The sequence below is a fragment of the Abramis brama genome (genome assembly GCF_963993115.1).
Source record: "Abramis brama genome assembly, chromosome: 8".
NCBI classification, from domain to species: domain Eukaryota; kingdom Metazoa; phylum Chordata; class Actinopteri; order Cypriniformes; family Leuciscidae; genus Abramis; species Abramis brama.
The window spans coordinates 39,203,344-39,221,491 of NC_139970.1; the positions used below are offsets into that span (position 1 = coordinate 39,203,344).

The following is an 18,148-nucleotide window of genomic DNA, read 5'->3' on the forward strand; positions in this document are numbered from 1 at the left end:
GCGAAAGAGATGGAAATAACATGGACGCCGAATTTGAAAAAAACAGAAAACGCGTGCATGCTAGAAATAGAACCAATGCCTATTTTTCACGCAAGCCTGTTGGAAGCGTTTCCAGGCAAAATAGAATAGGAAAAGATGTTTAGGCCTATATGTAATTTTGACACGAATACATATTAATAAATGGCATTTTGATGTTTGAAAGTGTCTAGGTTTTGACATAAATGCAAATATAAACTATAAATATGAAAAATATTATCGATTATACTGTCCCGACCGATATACTGCGCATACGTTGAACGCGTTCACCGAGCGGACCTCAGCAGAAAGTATAAATACAAGTAGTCCGCGTCCGAGCTGTGCGCAGCTGTCGTGTACGCGTCCAAACTGGAGTATAACAGAGGCTTCACACTTCCATGTTTTTGATGTCACTTATGCTCTCCAAGGCTGCATTTATTTAACAAAAAAAAGAGTAAAAACTGTGATATTATGAAATATTATTACAATTTAAAATAACTCTTTTCTATTATAATATATTTTAAAATGTAATTTATTCCTGTGATCAAAGCTGATTTTTCAGCATCATTACTCAAGTCTTCAGTGTCACATGATCCTTCAGAAATCATTCTAATATGCTAATTTGCTGCTCAAGAAACTTTTTCTTATTATTATTATTATCAATGTTGAAAAGAGTTGTGCTGTTTTATATTTTTGTGGAAACCGCAATGTATATATTTTTTTTCAGGATTCTTGTGAACAGCAAATTAACAGCATTTATTTGAAATAGAAATCTTTTGTAACAATGTAAATGTTGTTACTGTCACTTTTAAACATACACGAATTACTTTATTTAAAAAAAAATTACTTGCCCCAATCTTTTTAAACTGTAGTGTATAATGCTGAAATAAGTCTGCACATAATATTTATTAATTGCGGTATCTTGTTAATTTTATGTACATTTTAAATGTAACATGCAAGATTTAAGCCTGTGAAATAAGAGATACCTGGTACACTGTAAAAAAAAAAATTGTTCACTCAACTTAAATTTTTTTGTTATCTTTTTGCTTTGACTCAGTTAAGTTTTATTTACTTAATCTTCTAAGTATTTTCAACTTAAAAAGTTTAGTTGACATACAGTAGTTAAAATAGTTGACCCAACAACTTATTTCAAGTAACCTGGACTTGTAAAGTTTAGTTGAAATACGATAACTTACATTTTCAAGTTATCTGTACTAAAATTTATGTGCATTAAACTCAATTTGGCATATATTCTCAACTTGCAATAGCACATTCAACCAAATAAAAATAAAAAACTGATTTTTCCATTCAAATGATTTTATTGTCCCATGTTATAAATCAATAAATGTCAAGGGAAAACTCAGTTAACATATTCAAAGGATTACCATGATTTTTTTTAAATTTGAAATTTGAGTAAGAGGAACCATCTAATGGAGATGTTGCAATGGCAGCTTAATTATCTGTGACCTTTTAAAATACCTTGTAATTGCTTATTACATGGTTTGATCAATGGTGGCATTCTTTGGTCAAATGTGTTTGTATAGTGTCAATAAACTGAATCATTGACCTGTGCTAGTCTCTCGTATCACTCCGCAGTCTCTTTCTTTTGCATCTGTCAGCCGTTTGCAGTCTGAACATCATCCTTTACTTAATCTCTCTCTCTCTTTCTCTTTATGGACAGATCACCGGCACACCTTCCACCACACGCACCACCCCCTGTCCACCCACCTCCCCCCGCAGCGTTTCCGCAAGAGGGTTCTCAGTATGGACCGCCGGCGAAAGAAAAAGAGGAAGAAAAAGAAGACGTCCATGCCCCCGTCAGATGTCACGCCCACTATTCATGAGGTGGATGAGGAGGAGGCAGAGGCGGAGGCGGAGTCTGAGATGGAGGGCCAGTGCCAAGCAGCCACGCCCACTGAGCCATCTGAAGAGCTGCCACAGGTTACTTCAATTTACAGTATTTGTAGATTGAAGTATGTAGTATACATACATTTTTAGTACTGATGTACCTGGATGACCTACTTCTGCTGGTATACTGTATCAAACAATGCAATGCACTTGACTAGACCTTCCCTTTAATATGAAAAATTAAATGGAAATAATGTCTCTTTCTTGACTCTTGTGATTGGACCATCAGGAGTTAAGACATTTTTTGATGGGGGCAACTGATGATTATTTTGATATCGATTAATCTTTTGATTATTTCTTTGAATAATCCAAAAATAATTCATAATTTTTTATTTTTTTATTTTTTTTACAGAATTCTTATTACACATTCTGCCTGATGTTGTCCTCCAAACTAATTTTAAGGAAATTAAAAGAAAAAGTTAATGTATCTATGAAGGCTATGTGCAATTAAAAATTATGTGAAAAAGGTGGTTAAAATTAAACATGGCAAAAAATGCTTTTTATTACGTAGTATTTTTATCTTGTTTCCAGTCCAAATATCTAAAAACTCTTAATTCAAGATTTACTAGATGAGTAAAATGCCATAAGATGTTATGTCTTGTTTTCTGAAAAAATTAAATAAATAAAAATTAAGTGATTTTTTGCTTAAACCAAGCAAAATTATCCACGAATGGTCTAAGAAAAATAGATAATTTTGCGTGTTTTTTTTTAGATAATAGCTTGCCATTTTACTTGTCTAGTAAATGCAGGGTTCGAAATGAGGGGGGTCTGGGGGGGTCCCGGACCCTCCATAAGTCATTAGGGACCCCCCATAAGAATTTATTTTTGGATTTTGGGGGGTCCCCGACAAATGTATTTTAACATTAAAAATTATTGTGAAAATTCTAGGTCTTTAGTGACGTTTTATATTTATAACAGTAATTAATTTATTTCCTAGCGCGAGGCAGCAATCAGGGCAGCTATTAGCCGAGTGAGTTCCTATACAGCGTCACAGATTGTTGTTGTGGTGCTCCCGCAGATACGTGCTGTAGCTGAACGCGGCAAAACGAAACAAAGAGTGAAATCCTGAATGAAAATCCTGTAAGTGCTTCGATTATATTTATATCTCCATAATTGCTTATAGTAAAATATTAGGAGTTCGAGTTCCTATATCAAAAGTTGCATTAACTAGATACCCAGTGTAATGATTAGAAGAGTAGGCTAGGCTAAGGCTACGTTTGTCAACGTTTCTTGCTATCTGTAACGTTATGTGTATGAAGCCAAATGATCTGCCAGCTAACAGCAGACTATGGAAGCTTGTTTCCGCCACAGAGTGAAAAATAAAAAAGGTAATTGCGACTTTTTAATCTCACAATTCTGACTTTTTATCTCAGAATTACGTGATATAAAGTCGCAATTGCAGGTTATAAAGTCAGAATTGCGTGATATAAAGTTGCAATTGTGTGTTAAGTCAAAATTGCGTGATATAAAGTCAGAATTATGAGATATAAACCCGCAATTGCGAGAAATATACTTGAAATTCTGACTTTTTTTCAGTTTATATCTCACAATTCTGACTTTATAATACGCAATTGGGAGATATAAAGTCAGAATTGCATGATATAAAGTCGCAATTGCGTGTTATAAAGTCAGAATTGTGAGATATAAACTATTCTGTGGTAAAAAAAATAAATAAAAAAAAGTGTCTTTTTTTCCTTAGAATTGGACTTTATATATCACAATTGTTAGTTTATATCTCACAATTCTGAGAAAAGATGTCAGAATTAAACTCTCAATTATGTGTAATAAAGTCAGAATTGCGTGATATAGCCTAAAGTCGCAATTGCGAGAAAAAAAGTCAGAATTCTTACTTTATAAGACGCAATTACGACTTTATTTCACGCAATTCTGACTTTATATCTCACAATTCTGACTTTATAACACGCAATTGCGACTTTATTTCACGCAATTCTGAATATATCTCGCAATTCTGAGAAATAAAGTCAGAATTGCGAGATGTAAACTCGCAATTGTGAGATAAAAAGTCGCAATTTTCTTTTAAAATGTTTTATTCTGTGGCGGAAACAAGCTTCCATAGCAGACCTAGCAGCTAGACTAGTTATTCAAAGCTAGCATAACCACCTACTTTTCCAGTCAGTGATTACGAAAGATAACCAGGTCTGTGAGTTGATTAAAGTTAATGTGATTTGAGCATGAATGAGTATACATGAGAGCTTGGTAAGCTATCTAGGAAGCTAATATTATTTTTCTTAATTTAGAATCCTGCATCATGGAGAGAAAAAGAACTTGTAACTTTGTTGCTCCAGAGTTAGAGGTTTACCTGTTAGATTATAGCCACTTCTCCAGACACCACTACAATACTGGGCCTAGCCCAAACCATGAAAAACATCCCAAGACAATTATCCCACCTTCATCATTGGTCCATATAATTTTGCCTACAGTATATAGTGTAGCAAGGTAGTCTTCAGAATTTTTAATAATTTAATAATTAAATTTTAGGGGACCCCCCAAGAGTCCTAAGTCATTTCGAACCCTGAGTAAATGCATCTTGATTTGAAGACAGAAAATAACCACCTGGACAGCACTTGCTAAATTAAGCATGCAATATATTATAATGAGGTCATGTGACAACAATGTAGAGTACTATTGCTTGAAGAGTTTGTCATTGCATTCAGTTGCACATACTATTAAAAAAAAAAAAAAATGCTGTATACAGAATATACTTTTAGCACAGTTTCCTTCTGCACTGCTGGATATGTATGGATATATGTGTGAGAGATTGCAGGATAATAGGGAGATGCTGACAGATGCTGTGATCTTACAGCTCAGTTTGGGAAGTGAAGAGGACTTGGCGGCCGACCTCTCTCTCACCAGTTTTCATCTGGAGAGCGAGAGACCCCCGAGCAGTGAGGAGACCCCACCCATCCCCGCCGGAATGGAGGAGCAGCAGGAAACACAAGAACGACCGGATGGAGAAGAGGAAGAAGAGATTTCAAACAGGTATTTCACTAATAAATGATAGATCTACACCTGAATGAGTCTACAACTTATGAGTTGAAATACAATCTTCATTTACTCACCCTCATGTCATTCCAAGATGTGTAGCCATCAAACTTATTCAACGCTATGTCAGAAATAATCATTGTAAGCAATCAATTGCGTGCATTTTATTTAGATCATATGCAGAGCTTCCAGGTTTTATTAGAGTAGGCTAATGAACAATACACAATACATTCAAGACATTAGTGTAATTTCTTAAGTGATTCATTTGAATGGTGTATTCACAGCAGTTACTTTTGGATGTGCTTTCAATGGAAAAGGCATCATGCAACTTTTTTATACAATGTGCTGCTGTGAAAAGGAGATGAGTGCTTGAGAGTGAGCTGGAAAAGTTGTATTTTATTGCCCTCTGCTGGCTATCCTGCTTCTTGCAGCTTATATATGCATATTTGATTAAGGAAAATGTACAAATAAAACATCATTAGGCATGTATTTATAGCACTGCCTGCCTTATTTAATTTTTTTTTTATTTGCAGCGCCATTGCTTTGAATAATGAGACTTTTGATTGTATATTTTGTCTGGGCCTCTGACTTTAATTAAATGAATGGAAATGCTCCAAGTGATGCGCAATGGTACTTTAGCGAGTTTAATTGAACTAGGGTCATTTTTAGATGCATATTTTTCATTTTTTGGCTCATTTAATTCGGTGTATAATTTCTAAACAACACACTGATTGGGATATATGGCCAGCATTAAATCAAATTGATGATATAGTGGCATTTTATTTAATGAAATATTAATCATGCTGCATTTCATTCTCAGTTTGATAAAATTGTAGTCGCTGATGCAGCTTATTTTTTTTTAAACTGTTTAATGAGTGTATTTGCCCTTTAAAGTGCCCCTATTATGCTATTTTAAATGTTCCTAATTTTTTTTATGGAGGTCTCGTACAACAGGTTTACATGCATCAAAGGTCAAACAGCACTTTCATTTTATCATAATATACATTGCAAATCATCACATTTTTTAAAGATTCTCAAACGACTCGTCCGAAGATTCATTCTCTCTAAACCCCTCCTATCCGAGAGCTACTCTGCTCTGATTGGCCAGACAGCTCAGTCTGTTGTGATTGGTCTAACGCTTCCTCAGTCCTCAGCGATTGTGCACACTGTAAAGACAGTAACGATGGCGTAAATTTTACCATATCAATCCGAGCACGAGTCAGATGATAAAACATTGGAAGAACTAGTTGTTCAACCCGAACCTCCATCGCAAGGACGACTCAAGCAGGACGTTTCTCAGTGATACGCTACTCAGTTTGACGTACATTATGAGATGTTGCAACTGTAATTCCTCACCATCAGCATTAACACATTACATGTGTATATTTCTAACTTATTGCGGTTCATACGTGGGAACTGTATCATTAACTGCATCACTAACAGCGCATCCGTTAGCCTAGCACTAACGTGAATGACTGACAGACAATCTGCATTAATGGACACAGTTTTAGGTAATAGTGGCCCACAGCTGATTAGCAGAACAATTTCAGTAAGACTGTAATAACATGAGTTAGCCAGTTACTGGCTCTTCACATCCTCATCCTTTGGAAGTGCATACAAAGAGAATTCACGACATGTACACAACACCAACCAGCTACAGTGTTTGAGGGCGCGGGTCAAAGCAGAAGATGTTAGCGGGCAGCCATGAATACCACAGGTGGGCATTATGCTAATGTAAGTTACAGAAGTAACACTGGAATTATACTGACGACTCGTTTCGGCGGTTCAGAATCGATTCTTTCTTTTGGGAGACTTTATTTATTTATCGTGCACTTTAATCCTTAAAACTTTGCAGACCTTTTACATTCACAAACAGCTATATTACACACTGCGTGAAAGGTAATATCCGAAAAAGCATAATATGGGCACTTTAAATCAAAAGCTAATATTACTTTTAATTTGTTTTAATCCTTTTCAGCATAGGTGTTACGTGGTTAACCCAGCCACCTATAATCATGCACATATTTCAGTCCCAGTGCAGTCCTGCTAATAACCATAGGTCAAAAAAACAGTTTTAAAGGCAGTGTTCAATTGTAGGTTTCTTTTTAACAGGTTTAGCCCTTCTCCAGAACTTGCCAGTATGACAACACGAGGCTGGTTTCGCAGGAAGCCCGTCCACCGGCTGGCTGGAGCCCAGCGGAACAGCTACGACCTGCGAGAACGCATCTGCATAGGCAGCATGACAGCCATGGAGACTGCGGTCTACCAGAAAGTTCCTACAGACGAAGCAGAGGCGCAGATGCTTGCCAGCGCTGACCTGGATGACATGAAAAGTAAGCAAAATCAGTTCTGAAGGAGTAGTGAAAATAGCGGGACGCTAATACGTATTGATTTTAGAGACATGGAACAAATCATCTAATCAACCTGCTATTAGTTTTGACATTTCTACAGATTATTCTATATAGAATTCTTATAGAATATTCTAATGCACAATTTCATTTTTTTCTCAGTACAACAAAATATTAACAATAAATAATTATTTGTACATACATTATCTTTATTTTGCATTTGCCCTTTCAGAATTTGGAGGATGCAAATCATTTATCATTCATCATATTTTTTTTTGCATTTTATATTAATTATTTAGTCTTTTTTTGTCTTCATGTAAAAATAATATATATTTGAGATACTTGAGAAGCAACACTGCATGAGATATTAAGACTTTTTATAAGAAATTAAGAAGATTTTTGAATGAATATAGCTTTAATATTACTGTATTTTTCTGACTGCACTGGGAGACTTTTTCAAGTTATAAAAATCTAAAACCTAATACAGATAAATTATACACTCTCTAAAAACAAGTCTTAATATATTATGCAGTGCTGCTTCTCAAGTAAACTGAATTTCTTTCAGGATTTTTTATCTGGAAAACAACTCACGTATAGTTTTTTGCAGTGTAGTAAGCATAAATCTTTCGTAGATGACTAGTTTAATCAAGAAAGCATTATTTCAGGCATAAATCTTTCATAGATGACCAGTTAAAACAAGGAAGCTTTATTTCAGGGTCTGATAACGACAGGCTGACTATATGACTATTCCTTAAAAATGTCTTCTTCAGTGCTTAATTAAGAAAGGACATCATTTTTATGATCTTATTTAAGGTTTCATCTATAAATTTTGTTCCTGGATTCTGCAAGGGGTGTGTAAATTTATGAGCACAACATGCAACTGTAGCCTTTTGTCTCGAGAATCATTGCCCTTACTGATTTGAGTTTTCAGCGTGTGTATAGCCATGATGATTAAAACAAGGATTAAAGCAGACAACTTGCATGTTGTTGCGGTCGTTCGATCTTAATTGAAATCAGTGCAGTAACTCAAACAAAATTAGATTGGCGTGTTTGATTGCATGTGTCATTGGAACCACACCAACGACCGAGTCTCGGGCCGATGGTTTAACTTGATCTTGACAAGCCAAAGCCTGTAGTCCCTCCAAATGCTCATTAAAATCTCACTCTAGAGGAGGGGAGTGATGACAGGGAGTGTTTGTATAGTGGACTTAGACGTTCACATTGGCAAGGTTTCTGGTAAGTTTCGGGGCGCTGGGGTATTCGTGTCCATACTCATAAATGTGTTTTGGTGGAAAGCAGAGCAGCAGGATCATTGGCTGGCCATGGTCAGCACTTGGCCTGCCCTCTGCTTCCTTTCCCGTGGTTGTAAACAAGACTTTGAGATGTTCAGATGTGGTCAGGGTCACTGGATCTACGCCATTCACCAGAGTGCTTCCCGCTGTTTTTACATTAATGATTATTCTTAATAAAATAAGCTCAACTGATTACAGGGTATGACAGTCCAAGAATACTACTACTCCTTTAAAAACCCTTGCAAGAGTGTAATTGGCACTTTCCACAAATAGAATGTCCCATTACTTAAAAAAAAAAAAAGTATTATAAAGACAAATCCCATGTTTTTATTTATTTATTTTTGGTTGGGCGAAATGTTAAATAAACTGTTATTTAAAGTCCCCCTGTAGTCAATAATTTTATCTTTAGTCACCAAAATGATATATTTAAAAGTTTTTCCCTGTGAAAAAAAATGTCTTCATGCCTTAAAATAGCTTGAATGTAACTCTACACACTTGCTTCATTTAGTATACGTGGAGATTCAGAGATTAGTATACGATCAGAGATTCACTCGCTCAGCTTACTGAGGCTGCACGATGATATCGCTCTTTGCAACGATGGACACATAATGGCAATTAATATGATTAGCCTTTTGCTTGACTATGTTATCAAACAGCTAATAATGTGTTGCTAATGTTACACAAACCATGTTCCCATTCGCCGTTCCAGAGTCAGACAGCTGCCTTCTAACAATCATCAGAAACACTATGAACAACTTAGAACGCCAGTGGAGTAATATACATCATACACCCGCTATTTTGCTATATCTACCCAATTTTTCATATCATAACTGAAAAATACACCAGAATAACCTTGCTTCTCTCGAGACTCCCCTGCTAGATTGCTGTTAATGATATGCTAACCTGTTGGTTACAGGTAGGTTGTGACGTCAGAAACACCAGATATTTCAAATCGTGTTTTTAAGACTGTCTTTAGATCACTGCATTTTAAGAAAATACTCATCAATGGTGATGACATGTGAATTTGCACATGGTTTGTCTTAAAAAAAAACCCCACATAGACATATAAACAACATTAAAAACTTGATTTTCACCACTCAGGAACTTTAAGATAAAATTAATATAATATAAAGAATAGGTATAAAATATCAAATGTCTTTCGAAGTGTTGACCGCAATTGCTAAGCTTAACTTTTCAACCTGTTTACCAAAGATATTAAAAGAGAAAAAAGTAAAAAAAAAACAAAAAAACCCTGTTTCATTTCCAATAATTCATAACAATGTCAGACCGAGCTGCAACCTATTTAAGCTATTACACCCCCCAGTATATAAAACGGTAAAATACATCCGTCAGTCAATACATCTTAATTCTAATACATAAAACTGAAAAGGAGAACTTAATACTTTTACTGGAGTAATATTTTAATGGGGTATCTGTACTTTTACTCTAGTACTTGATTTGTGTGCTTCGTCCACCACTGATAACATTTAGTTTGACCTGTGGGCTGTGGATCAGTTTATGAAGGTTAGGCACCTCATGTCACTAACCTTTGATGAAAGACATTTACACATTTACATTTCTCTAAAATCATTTTTTAATTAGTCTTTTAAAAATACGTTTAAGGATCTCTTTGGCACCCTATTTGTGGAAAGTGCAAATTAGTATTTTATTTCTTTAGTGTTTTTATCCTGGGGAACATCACCGAAGTCATTCCCGTACAGTGTCTGGGAGGATCCCTAAAGATGTGTTGCGCATGACTATGTTTTCTTAGATGCAGCATTGTAAAGTTCTTCCTGACGCGAGGGGTTTGTTTTAAATGGGCTCCCATGCTCCAGTTGGCCTCCCAGCTGTTCCTCTGTGTCATGTGGTGATTTTTCAAGCCATGGGAATGGCTAGACACACTCTCTTTTATTGAGCCAGATGATTTTCACAGAGCCTAAGTTTAGTACCTTGTTCATTTGAGATATAAAGTCCCATCCAGAATATTTGAATCCATAATGTTTGCTCATGAATGGTGCTTACCTTGTGACATGTTACATGATGAATGAAATGTGTTTCTTGTGATTTTCAGCTATCTTACTAGATGAAATGTACTGAATTTATCCCTTAAAAAAAAAAAAAAAAAATATATATATATATATATATATATATACATACATATTCAAAATAATAATAATAATAATATATATATATATATATATATATACATTATGTGTGTGTGTGTGTACAATATAGTGGATAAACAGGAATAATTTTAACAAGTTGCTATCATTATTAGTTCAATTGTTCAGTATTGTTTACATCATTGTATATTATTTTAATATATCATATATTATATCATTGTGAATATTTTTTTTTATATTGATAAGTTGATATTATTAGTTAAATTGTTCAGTACTGCTTATTATAAATATTTTTGGCATTTTATTTATAAATACTAAATGCTAAAATGCCTGCAGCTGGTTGGGTTTTGAAGGATGCATAGATGTTTCCATCTGGCGTGCCGATACATGCTAATTTCATGAATGATACTGCTGTTTACTCTACGTGACGTACAGTGCAGCTAATATGGCTAAATTAGTCCCTGTGAATGAAGGCCAGAGTCCAGCAGAGTGCTTTTAGGTGAGGGCTGCAACGGCTCTGTGGATGAGTCCCCTCCAGCTATAATTAACTTCACTGTTCCAATTGATTATCCTTCCCAGAGACCCGCCCGCAGCCTTTCCTGCTTTTAGAAAAAAGGAAGCATTGACTGCTCTACCGCAGCAAATTACAAATGAGGCCGCCACACTGGAACAGGCCATTGAATTTAAGCCTTGCATCACACTAGTTTGCTATAAACTGCCCATGTCTAAATCTGTCCAACTCCATGCCACTGATTTCATATGTGTGACACCTTTATAGGGCATTTAGATACCATAAATGTCCGAATGCTCACTTGTGTAAACCCCATAATTGATTTTTTTACTTATTTTTTGAATGACCCCATTGTTTGATTTTTATTTTTAGAATAGTTTGTAATTGCTTGTTGAATAATCTCAAATGGCATATTTTTCATATCTCAGTTGTTTCTCCTACAGCAATGTGATTACAGTACAATTACAGGGAGATTTTATTTTATTTTATTTTATTTACATTTTTTTGGAATATATATTCTATACATTTAAGTTTATTGAATAACCACAAATATTGTCTCACTATTCCAATTGTATCTCACAACAATGTGATTATAGTGTGATTATTTATATATATATATATATATATATATCTATATTTTTTTTTTTTTTTTTTTATTATTATTTAATTTATTTAATTTAATTTATTTAAAAAAAAGATTCATCTTATTTTTACACGAGTTCATAACCTCAAAAAAAGTCTCAATATCCCATTGTTTTTTCCTAGTCAGCAATTACAGTGCAATTACAGTGAACATGAAATACAATATCATCTATTTTGTAAAAAGGATTTAAATGGAGAGCAAATGGAAACTTTTTCTTAAGTTTCTTGCATTCTCCTGAGAAAAAAATACCCAATTTCTTCCTAATATTGCTCATTAAATTCTCCCAAAAATCAAATGATCTGAGCTCTCTTTTATCTTATCTACATAATAGACACATTTGAGTATTTGTTTCTTCTAAAGAATTAAAATTAGAAAGTTCACATCTAAATTAAACATAACTGAGATCTCCCTTATATCTCTTGATGAGCTATGAAAGAGCAACCTCTGAGCAATAAAATGTCCCTCTGATATGCAGACAAATTTAGAAAATGTCCAGCTATATGGGTTATTGAACGCATCTGAACTGTGATTGGCTAATCCTTGTGCAGGTAACCGCTTGAAAACGAGACAGGGTTGAGCTCTAGAAGCAGCCATGGTTTCCATGGAGATCGGTCATGTGGAGACAGTGCTGTGTAATGTGTGGCACCATGTTGTGCACTTCATCTGCACCGATGTTGTTTCGGATGGAGGTTTTCACCTCTGCTTTCTGATAGGGTGCTGTAACCAGCTATCCGCACGGAGGACCGCATCTCTGTCCCTCATGCAGCCGCGGGATCAATCGACAACGTCATGGAAAGCACAGAGGCAGCCAATAGATTAGTGCGAGTCCTCAAAAGTAGTTCAGTTGTATCAACATTTCCTCTGGATCATCAGCCAATTCCAGTGATCCCTGCTGTTCGCTTGCGTACATGCGGACACGTCTCGCAGAACTACTGCTTGGAAACCCTGAGGCCAGACACCATTTTCTTATCAGGCAGCCAGGTGGATCTTACAAACTCTCTTTGGAATGAGGGCCTAGCTGAGAGATTATCCTTTTATCTTCTTTTCTTCTTTAACTTGCCATTCTTGGACAAAATTTGATCGCAAACCACATTTCTGGTCAATCCATAGTTTTAGAAATTTGTGCTTCCAGGATATACTCGGGATTAGACAGAGTTTTTTGAGTTCTACTTTGTAGAAGGTACAAAATAGCATCGCGGAAGAGGGTGGCATCCTGGATGATCCGGAGGCACCAGGTTTGGAGATGACAGACGTGGAGAAGGAGAAGGATGGCAGTGGCGGCTCAGGGGAGGAATGCCCTGATGCAGATGCTGGAAATTGTGTGGATCAGGAAAACCCTCTGGGAAACTTTGCATTGGTTGGCTTTGAGGACTTTGAGGAGTTTGTGCTGGATTTTGATGATTATGACCTTCTGGAATCCATCCACTCACACCTTGGCTCCCCAGTCGAACCGATCCGTAAGTGTGCTTACTGTAAAAAAGTTGGAAGCGTGATGAAGGGTAATATTTTCCAGCCACCTTAGTTTTTGCAAATGTCACAGCGACCTCCACTTTGCTTCACACTTACATCATTTTTTGACAGAATTTTGCCATTGTCTTTGACAATTGTAGTTTAGGTTAATGAATGGCAAAAAGCCTTGAAGTACGCATTTGCACTTGAATGTGTAACAGAGAGCCCTTGATTAAATCCGATAGGATTTTCCGTTCACATGACTGCGGTTGTGACATTGTAAAAATGCACTCCACTCTCTATAGATCTTGCTCACATTGGAAATTGATTGCTGGGGATTTCGAACTGAGTTGTTTTATTGATCGTGTAGGGAAATACAAGATAATGAATGTCAAGCTGAGTCCATGCAAACAATTTGCTGACATGAAACTTTATGGCCTCCGGTGTGATGTGGCATGTTTGAGTGAATGGCTTATGAAGTTCCATATCCACTCCTGTTGACACATATAGTACATGTGCAGCCAAGTCTCCACATGCACAAATCATCTCAGAGCAGAGTCATATTACGCAGTAACTTGATTCAGACATAAAGTATAGTGATTTCTATTGATATTCCTCATGCATTATGGTTAGAGGTTTGTTCGTCTGTAATTTATTCAGACTGAACCTTTTTTGACCTACAGTACCGCTCAAAAGTTTGGGGCAGTTAGTCAATTATTAGGTTTATTCAGCAAGGGTGCATTACATAGATCAGAAGTGACATTCAAGTTTTTAACATTGTTCCAAAAAGATTCTGTTTCAACTAAATGCTGTTCTTTTCAGCTTTCTATTAATAAAAGAATCCTGAAAAATGTTTCACGACTTCCACAAAAATATTAAGCAGTCCAACTGTTATGTTTCTTGAGCACCAAATCAGCATCATAGAATGATTTCTGAAGGATCATGTGACACTGAAGACTGGAGTCGTGGTACTTAGTTTAAGTTATCTTAATATTTCACAATAATACTTTACTGTATTTTTGACCAAATAAATGCAGCCTTGGAGAGCAGATGAAACTTATTTGCAAAAACATTTAAAAGGTCTTACCAAAGTGTACACTGATTGACAAAAGTGGCATCATTGCTGTATATTCATACTGAATTATGATTGGTCTTCGTTCTTACATCTATTTGGATACTGAATTGTGAATGCTCTTGTCTTTCCTGCATGTATAGCCACTGAACAGTGATTGTTCGATGAATGAACAGAAGATGTCTTTGTTAAATTTGCATATGAATCTGTCATCTTTCTTATATCAGCCATAAGCCAAATCAATAATCAAGAAGCTAATACTGACTAACTTTCATATTTTAGACACAACATAGTTAAAAAAAATCCAAATTAAGTGTATGGCTTGCGTTTGTTTTTCAAGCTTGAATGCGCCCCCCCCATTCACAATAATTGCATGGAAAAAGCCACCAGTGCATTTTCCATTCTCTTTTTTTGGAAGAAAGTCAGTCATCATACTGGTTTGTAACAACCTGAGTAAATAATAACAAATGTTACTGTTCCTTATATAAAAAGTGATGGGTCTGAAACATTCCAGTTATCAATCAGAGTTCAAACACTGCTTTTCACTAACAGCCTACTTGTATTTTGATAAACAGTAAAACCCTCAGGCTTTTGCTTTTGTCTTTGTGTAGACTGTTTACTAGTGCGTTGCCCTCAAGGCCTTTCCCTGTCTGTGATTCTCTGCAGTCCCTCGGGAAAATGTCTGTGTGAAAATATCCATCTTATCTCTCTGTCTCGCTGTTTCTTTTCAATAATACACACAAACTCTGTGTCATAAAACTTTTATAACTGCAATTTGCCTGCATTTGGGTCAATGGCAAATGAAAAATATTTTAAAAATCACCTAGTTTAAATGAGGCAAGTTCTTAGAAATTGTAATTATGCTAGTTTAATGTGTTTTTATTTTATTTTATTTTTTTCAGCAACAAAAACACACAAAAAAAGTCACAAAATCTCAACTGGTATAACCATTAAGTACTATAGTATCCTTGTCCTTGTGAGTCATTTTGTTGGTCCTCATGAGGAAAACAGCTAAAAAATCATACTAAGTGATGTTTTTTGAAAATATAAAAATGCTAATAGTTTTCTGTGATGGGTTTAGGGGATAGAATATACAGTTTTTACAGTATAAATATAATTATGTCTATGGAAAGAAACCCAACGTGTGTGTGTGTGTGTGTGTGTGTATGTGTGTATGTGTGTATGTGTGTCTGTGTGTGTGTGTGTGTGTGTGTGTGTGTGTGTGTGTGTGTGTGTGTGTGTGTGTGTGTGTTTTATTCGGTGGATAGTTTGTGAAATATTAATGAAATTGTATTACATTATAATTATGTATTATAACATACATTAATTATGTATAATATTTTATAGTTTTCTTCTAGATTTTCAGAGGTGTATTCAATTTATTGTCTGCATGAAATGCTTTTTAAATGCATTTTTTAATAGATCTTGTGCCTGTGCCATTGAACCATTTCGAGATTGTGTCTGAAGGTGGTAAATAGGTAATGCTAACAAAATAAGAGAGGACAGTTCAAATGTTTGAATTGAGATTCAAATCAGCACTTTTGTGCGTCAGACACACATTTGCGGCCTGAGTTGGTTTCGTCCTGTGGTGTTTTGATGAAAACTTGGCTGTTTTGGTCTCCTCTAGGATTTTTGCTCTGCTGCCATGAAAAGCACAACCAGAGTACAGCCAAAAGGCATGGCCACCTTATTGTTACTCTACCCCTGGGTAAAGGCCCATCACCAGTGTGTGGACTTTTTTGTTTATGTTTTTAAAGGGGGATGTGGGGATTAGAGTCATGTGCGAGGCTAGGAGAGAAAGGGTAAAAAATGAACTTTGTTTAATGAACATCCCCGGGCTACTAGGACAACACAAACCAGCTGAGGCCTTGGGCGTCCTGGCAGGCCTCAACCCTTGGAGAGCCCTGGCCTTTTACTTGGCACTCGGAACAGCTGGAGAGAGAGGGTTTCTCATAATACACCCCTTCAATTATCCCAAATTCAATAAAAACCTCGGTTTGTGGGCTAAAATGATACAATATTAAATCACAGCAATTTTTTTGGAAAGGCCTAGCATCCAAAGTACGCCTCTTAGTTGCACTCAGCTGAGAAGGCCTGGGATTCTCTTGTTTTTCTAGGCCCGTTTTTACTCTCAATCACACAAATGTATGTAATTTCATTGCTACAGTTGAGTAAAAGCTACGTGAACCCTTGGATTTACCATGTACTTTTGTATAAATTGGTCATATAGACAATTTGTTTTGCCGTGGACATGACTATCAAGGCTTGTGGGTGTTTTTAACCCTTTTCAGCTTTATGCAAGTCAACGATTCTCAATGTTATGTTTTCTGAGATCTCCTTTTCAAGGCATGGATCAGGCAATGCTTGATGCAAATAGAAAAAAAATCTAAATCTGTGAGTGTTTGTTATAGGGCAGTACAACTCTGACCAACACCTCCAGTCTGGCTTGTCCCAATACCAAGATTTGCAGTCTTGACCTTAAAAACATGACATTCTTTCTGTATTTGGCCTAAGTGTTCAAGTGGGTAGAACATTTAATTACCTGATGGAACACACTTACAACATATAGGCCCGGTTTCACAGACAGGGTTTAGATAAAGCCAGGATTAAGCCTTAGTTCAATTGGGGCATTTAAGTGGCTTTTATAAACGTGCCTTAGAAACAAACATTACTGGTGTGCATCTTGAGACAAAAAAATGGCACTGACATATTTTAAGATATATCAATGCAAGTTGCTTTCAGTTAAACCAGCTCAATAATGCATTTTAATCTGGGACTAGCTTAAGCCTTGTCTGTGAAACCAGGGTATAGTGTTGTAAAAATGCAAGTAAAGTTTATACAGGTCATAAGTTTTTACATATTTTGATTTTTAAAACTATGCACTTTAAAATAAACTCCTACATGTCTGTACAGTATTCCCTATTTAAGAGACGAAACAATTTAGTTATAGTGTGATGCTTCCAATTAAGTGATAACAATAAACATGCTCTGCACCAATACAACATGCAGCACTTTACATTTACTACCAAATTACATGTAATATCTAATTAATTTAACTCGCAATAGAAAGTTTTCCTCAAAGTCTTGCGATTCCGGGACATATGAGTTACTGGGATACACTTAAACTCAAATACCGTTCCAAAGTCAAAACTTTGACACTTATCGGACCTGGGACAGTCTTGTGCTCTTATTTCCAGTGGCTCTCAAGGGTGGGTATTGGGACAGGCCCGTTGTTTGGACTCCAGATTAGCTGACTCCGATTAACTCAGATCATTCATCTAAGGATTACTAATTTTAGTTAATTGTAATTAACCTGCTATGAATGTTTATACAGTGTGTTCAATAAAGACATGAAAATGTATATATTTTTGTGTGTGTGTGTGTGTTATTTGTTAAAGCAGACTGTTAGTTTATTGTTGGTTCACTTTTTTTTTTCTGCAACTGCCTTTACAAAACTGACAGTTTAATTTATTTTATTTGCCTAACCACTTCCCTTTTCTTTCACTTTAAGGTCACCGTTTCGAGGACAATCCTGGGGTTAGACGTCACCTCGTCAAGAAATCATCACGCTGTCAAATACCACGATCCAGCAATAGCTCACCTCCTCTGTCCAGTCTGAAGAGGAGAAAGAGGATGGACAAGAAAACTCATGAGGTGAGAGCTGAGCTTCCTGACCGCATGGAGAAAAGAAAAATGAAACCTAGTTTCGTTCATCCAGACAGTTTGCTCCACATTATAACTAAAATGCAAAGTGACCAAACACAGTTTAGGAGCAGATTGATCA

General features: G+C 36.0%; 1 protein-coding gene across 1 annotated transcript in view; it reads left to right on the forward strand.

The window, feature by feature from the left end:
* Positions 1-18,148, forward strand: part of slc4a3 (solute carrier family 4 member 3) — a 71,033-nt gene that overhangs the window by 34,991 nt on the left and 17,894 nt on the right. The window contains exons 4-7 of the mRNA XM_084123422.1: positions 1,697-1,956; positions 4,748-4,923; positions 7,039-7,259; positions 17,876-18,018. Of these exons, the coding sequence (XP_083979548.1) occupies positions 1,697-1,956; positions 4,748-4,923; positions 7,039-7,259; positions 17,876-18,018 (800 nt within the window). The remainder of the gene's footprint in view (positions 1-1,696; positions 1,957-4,747; positions 4,924-7,038; positions 7,260-17,875; positions 18,019-18,148) is intronic.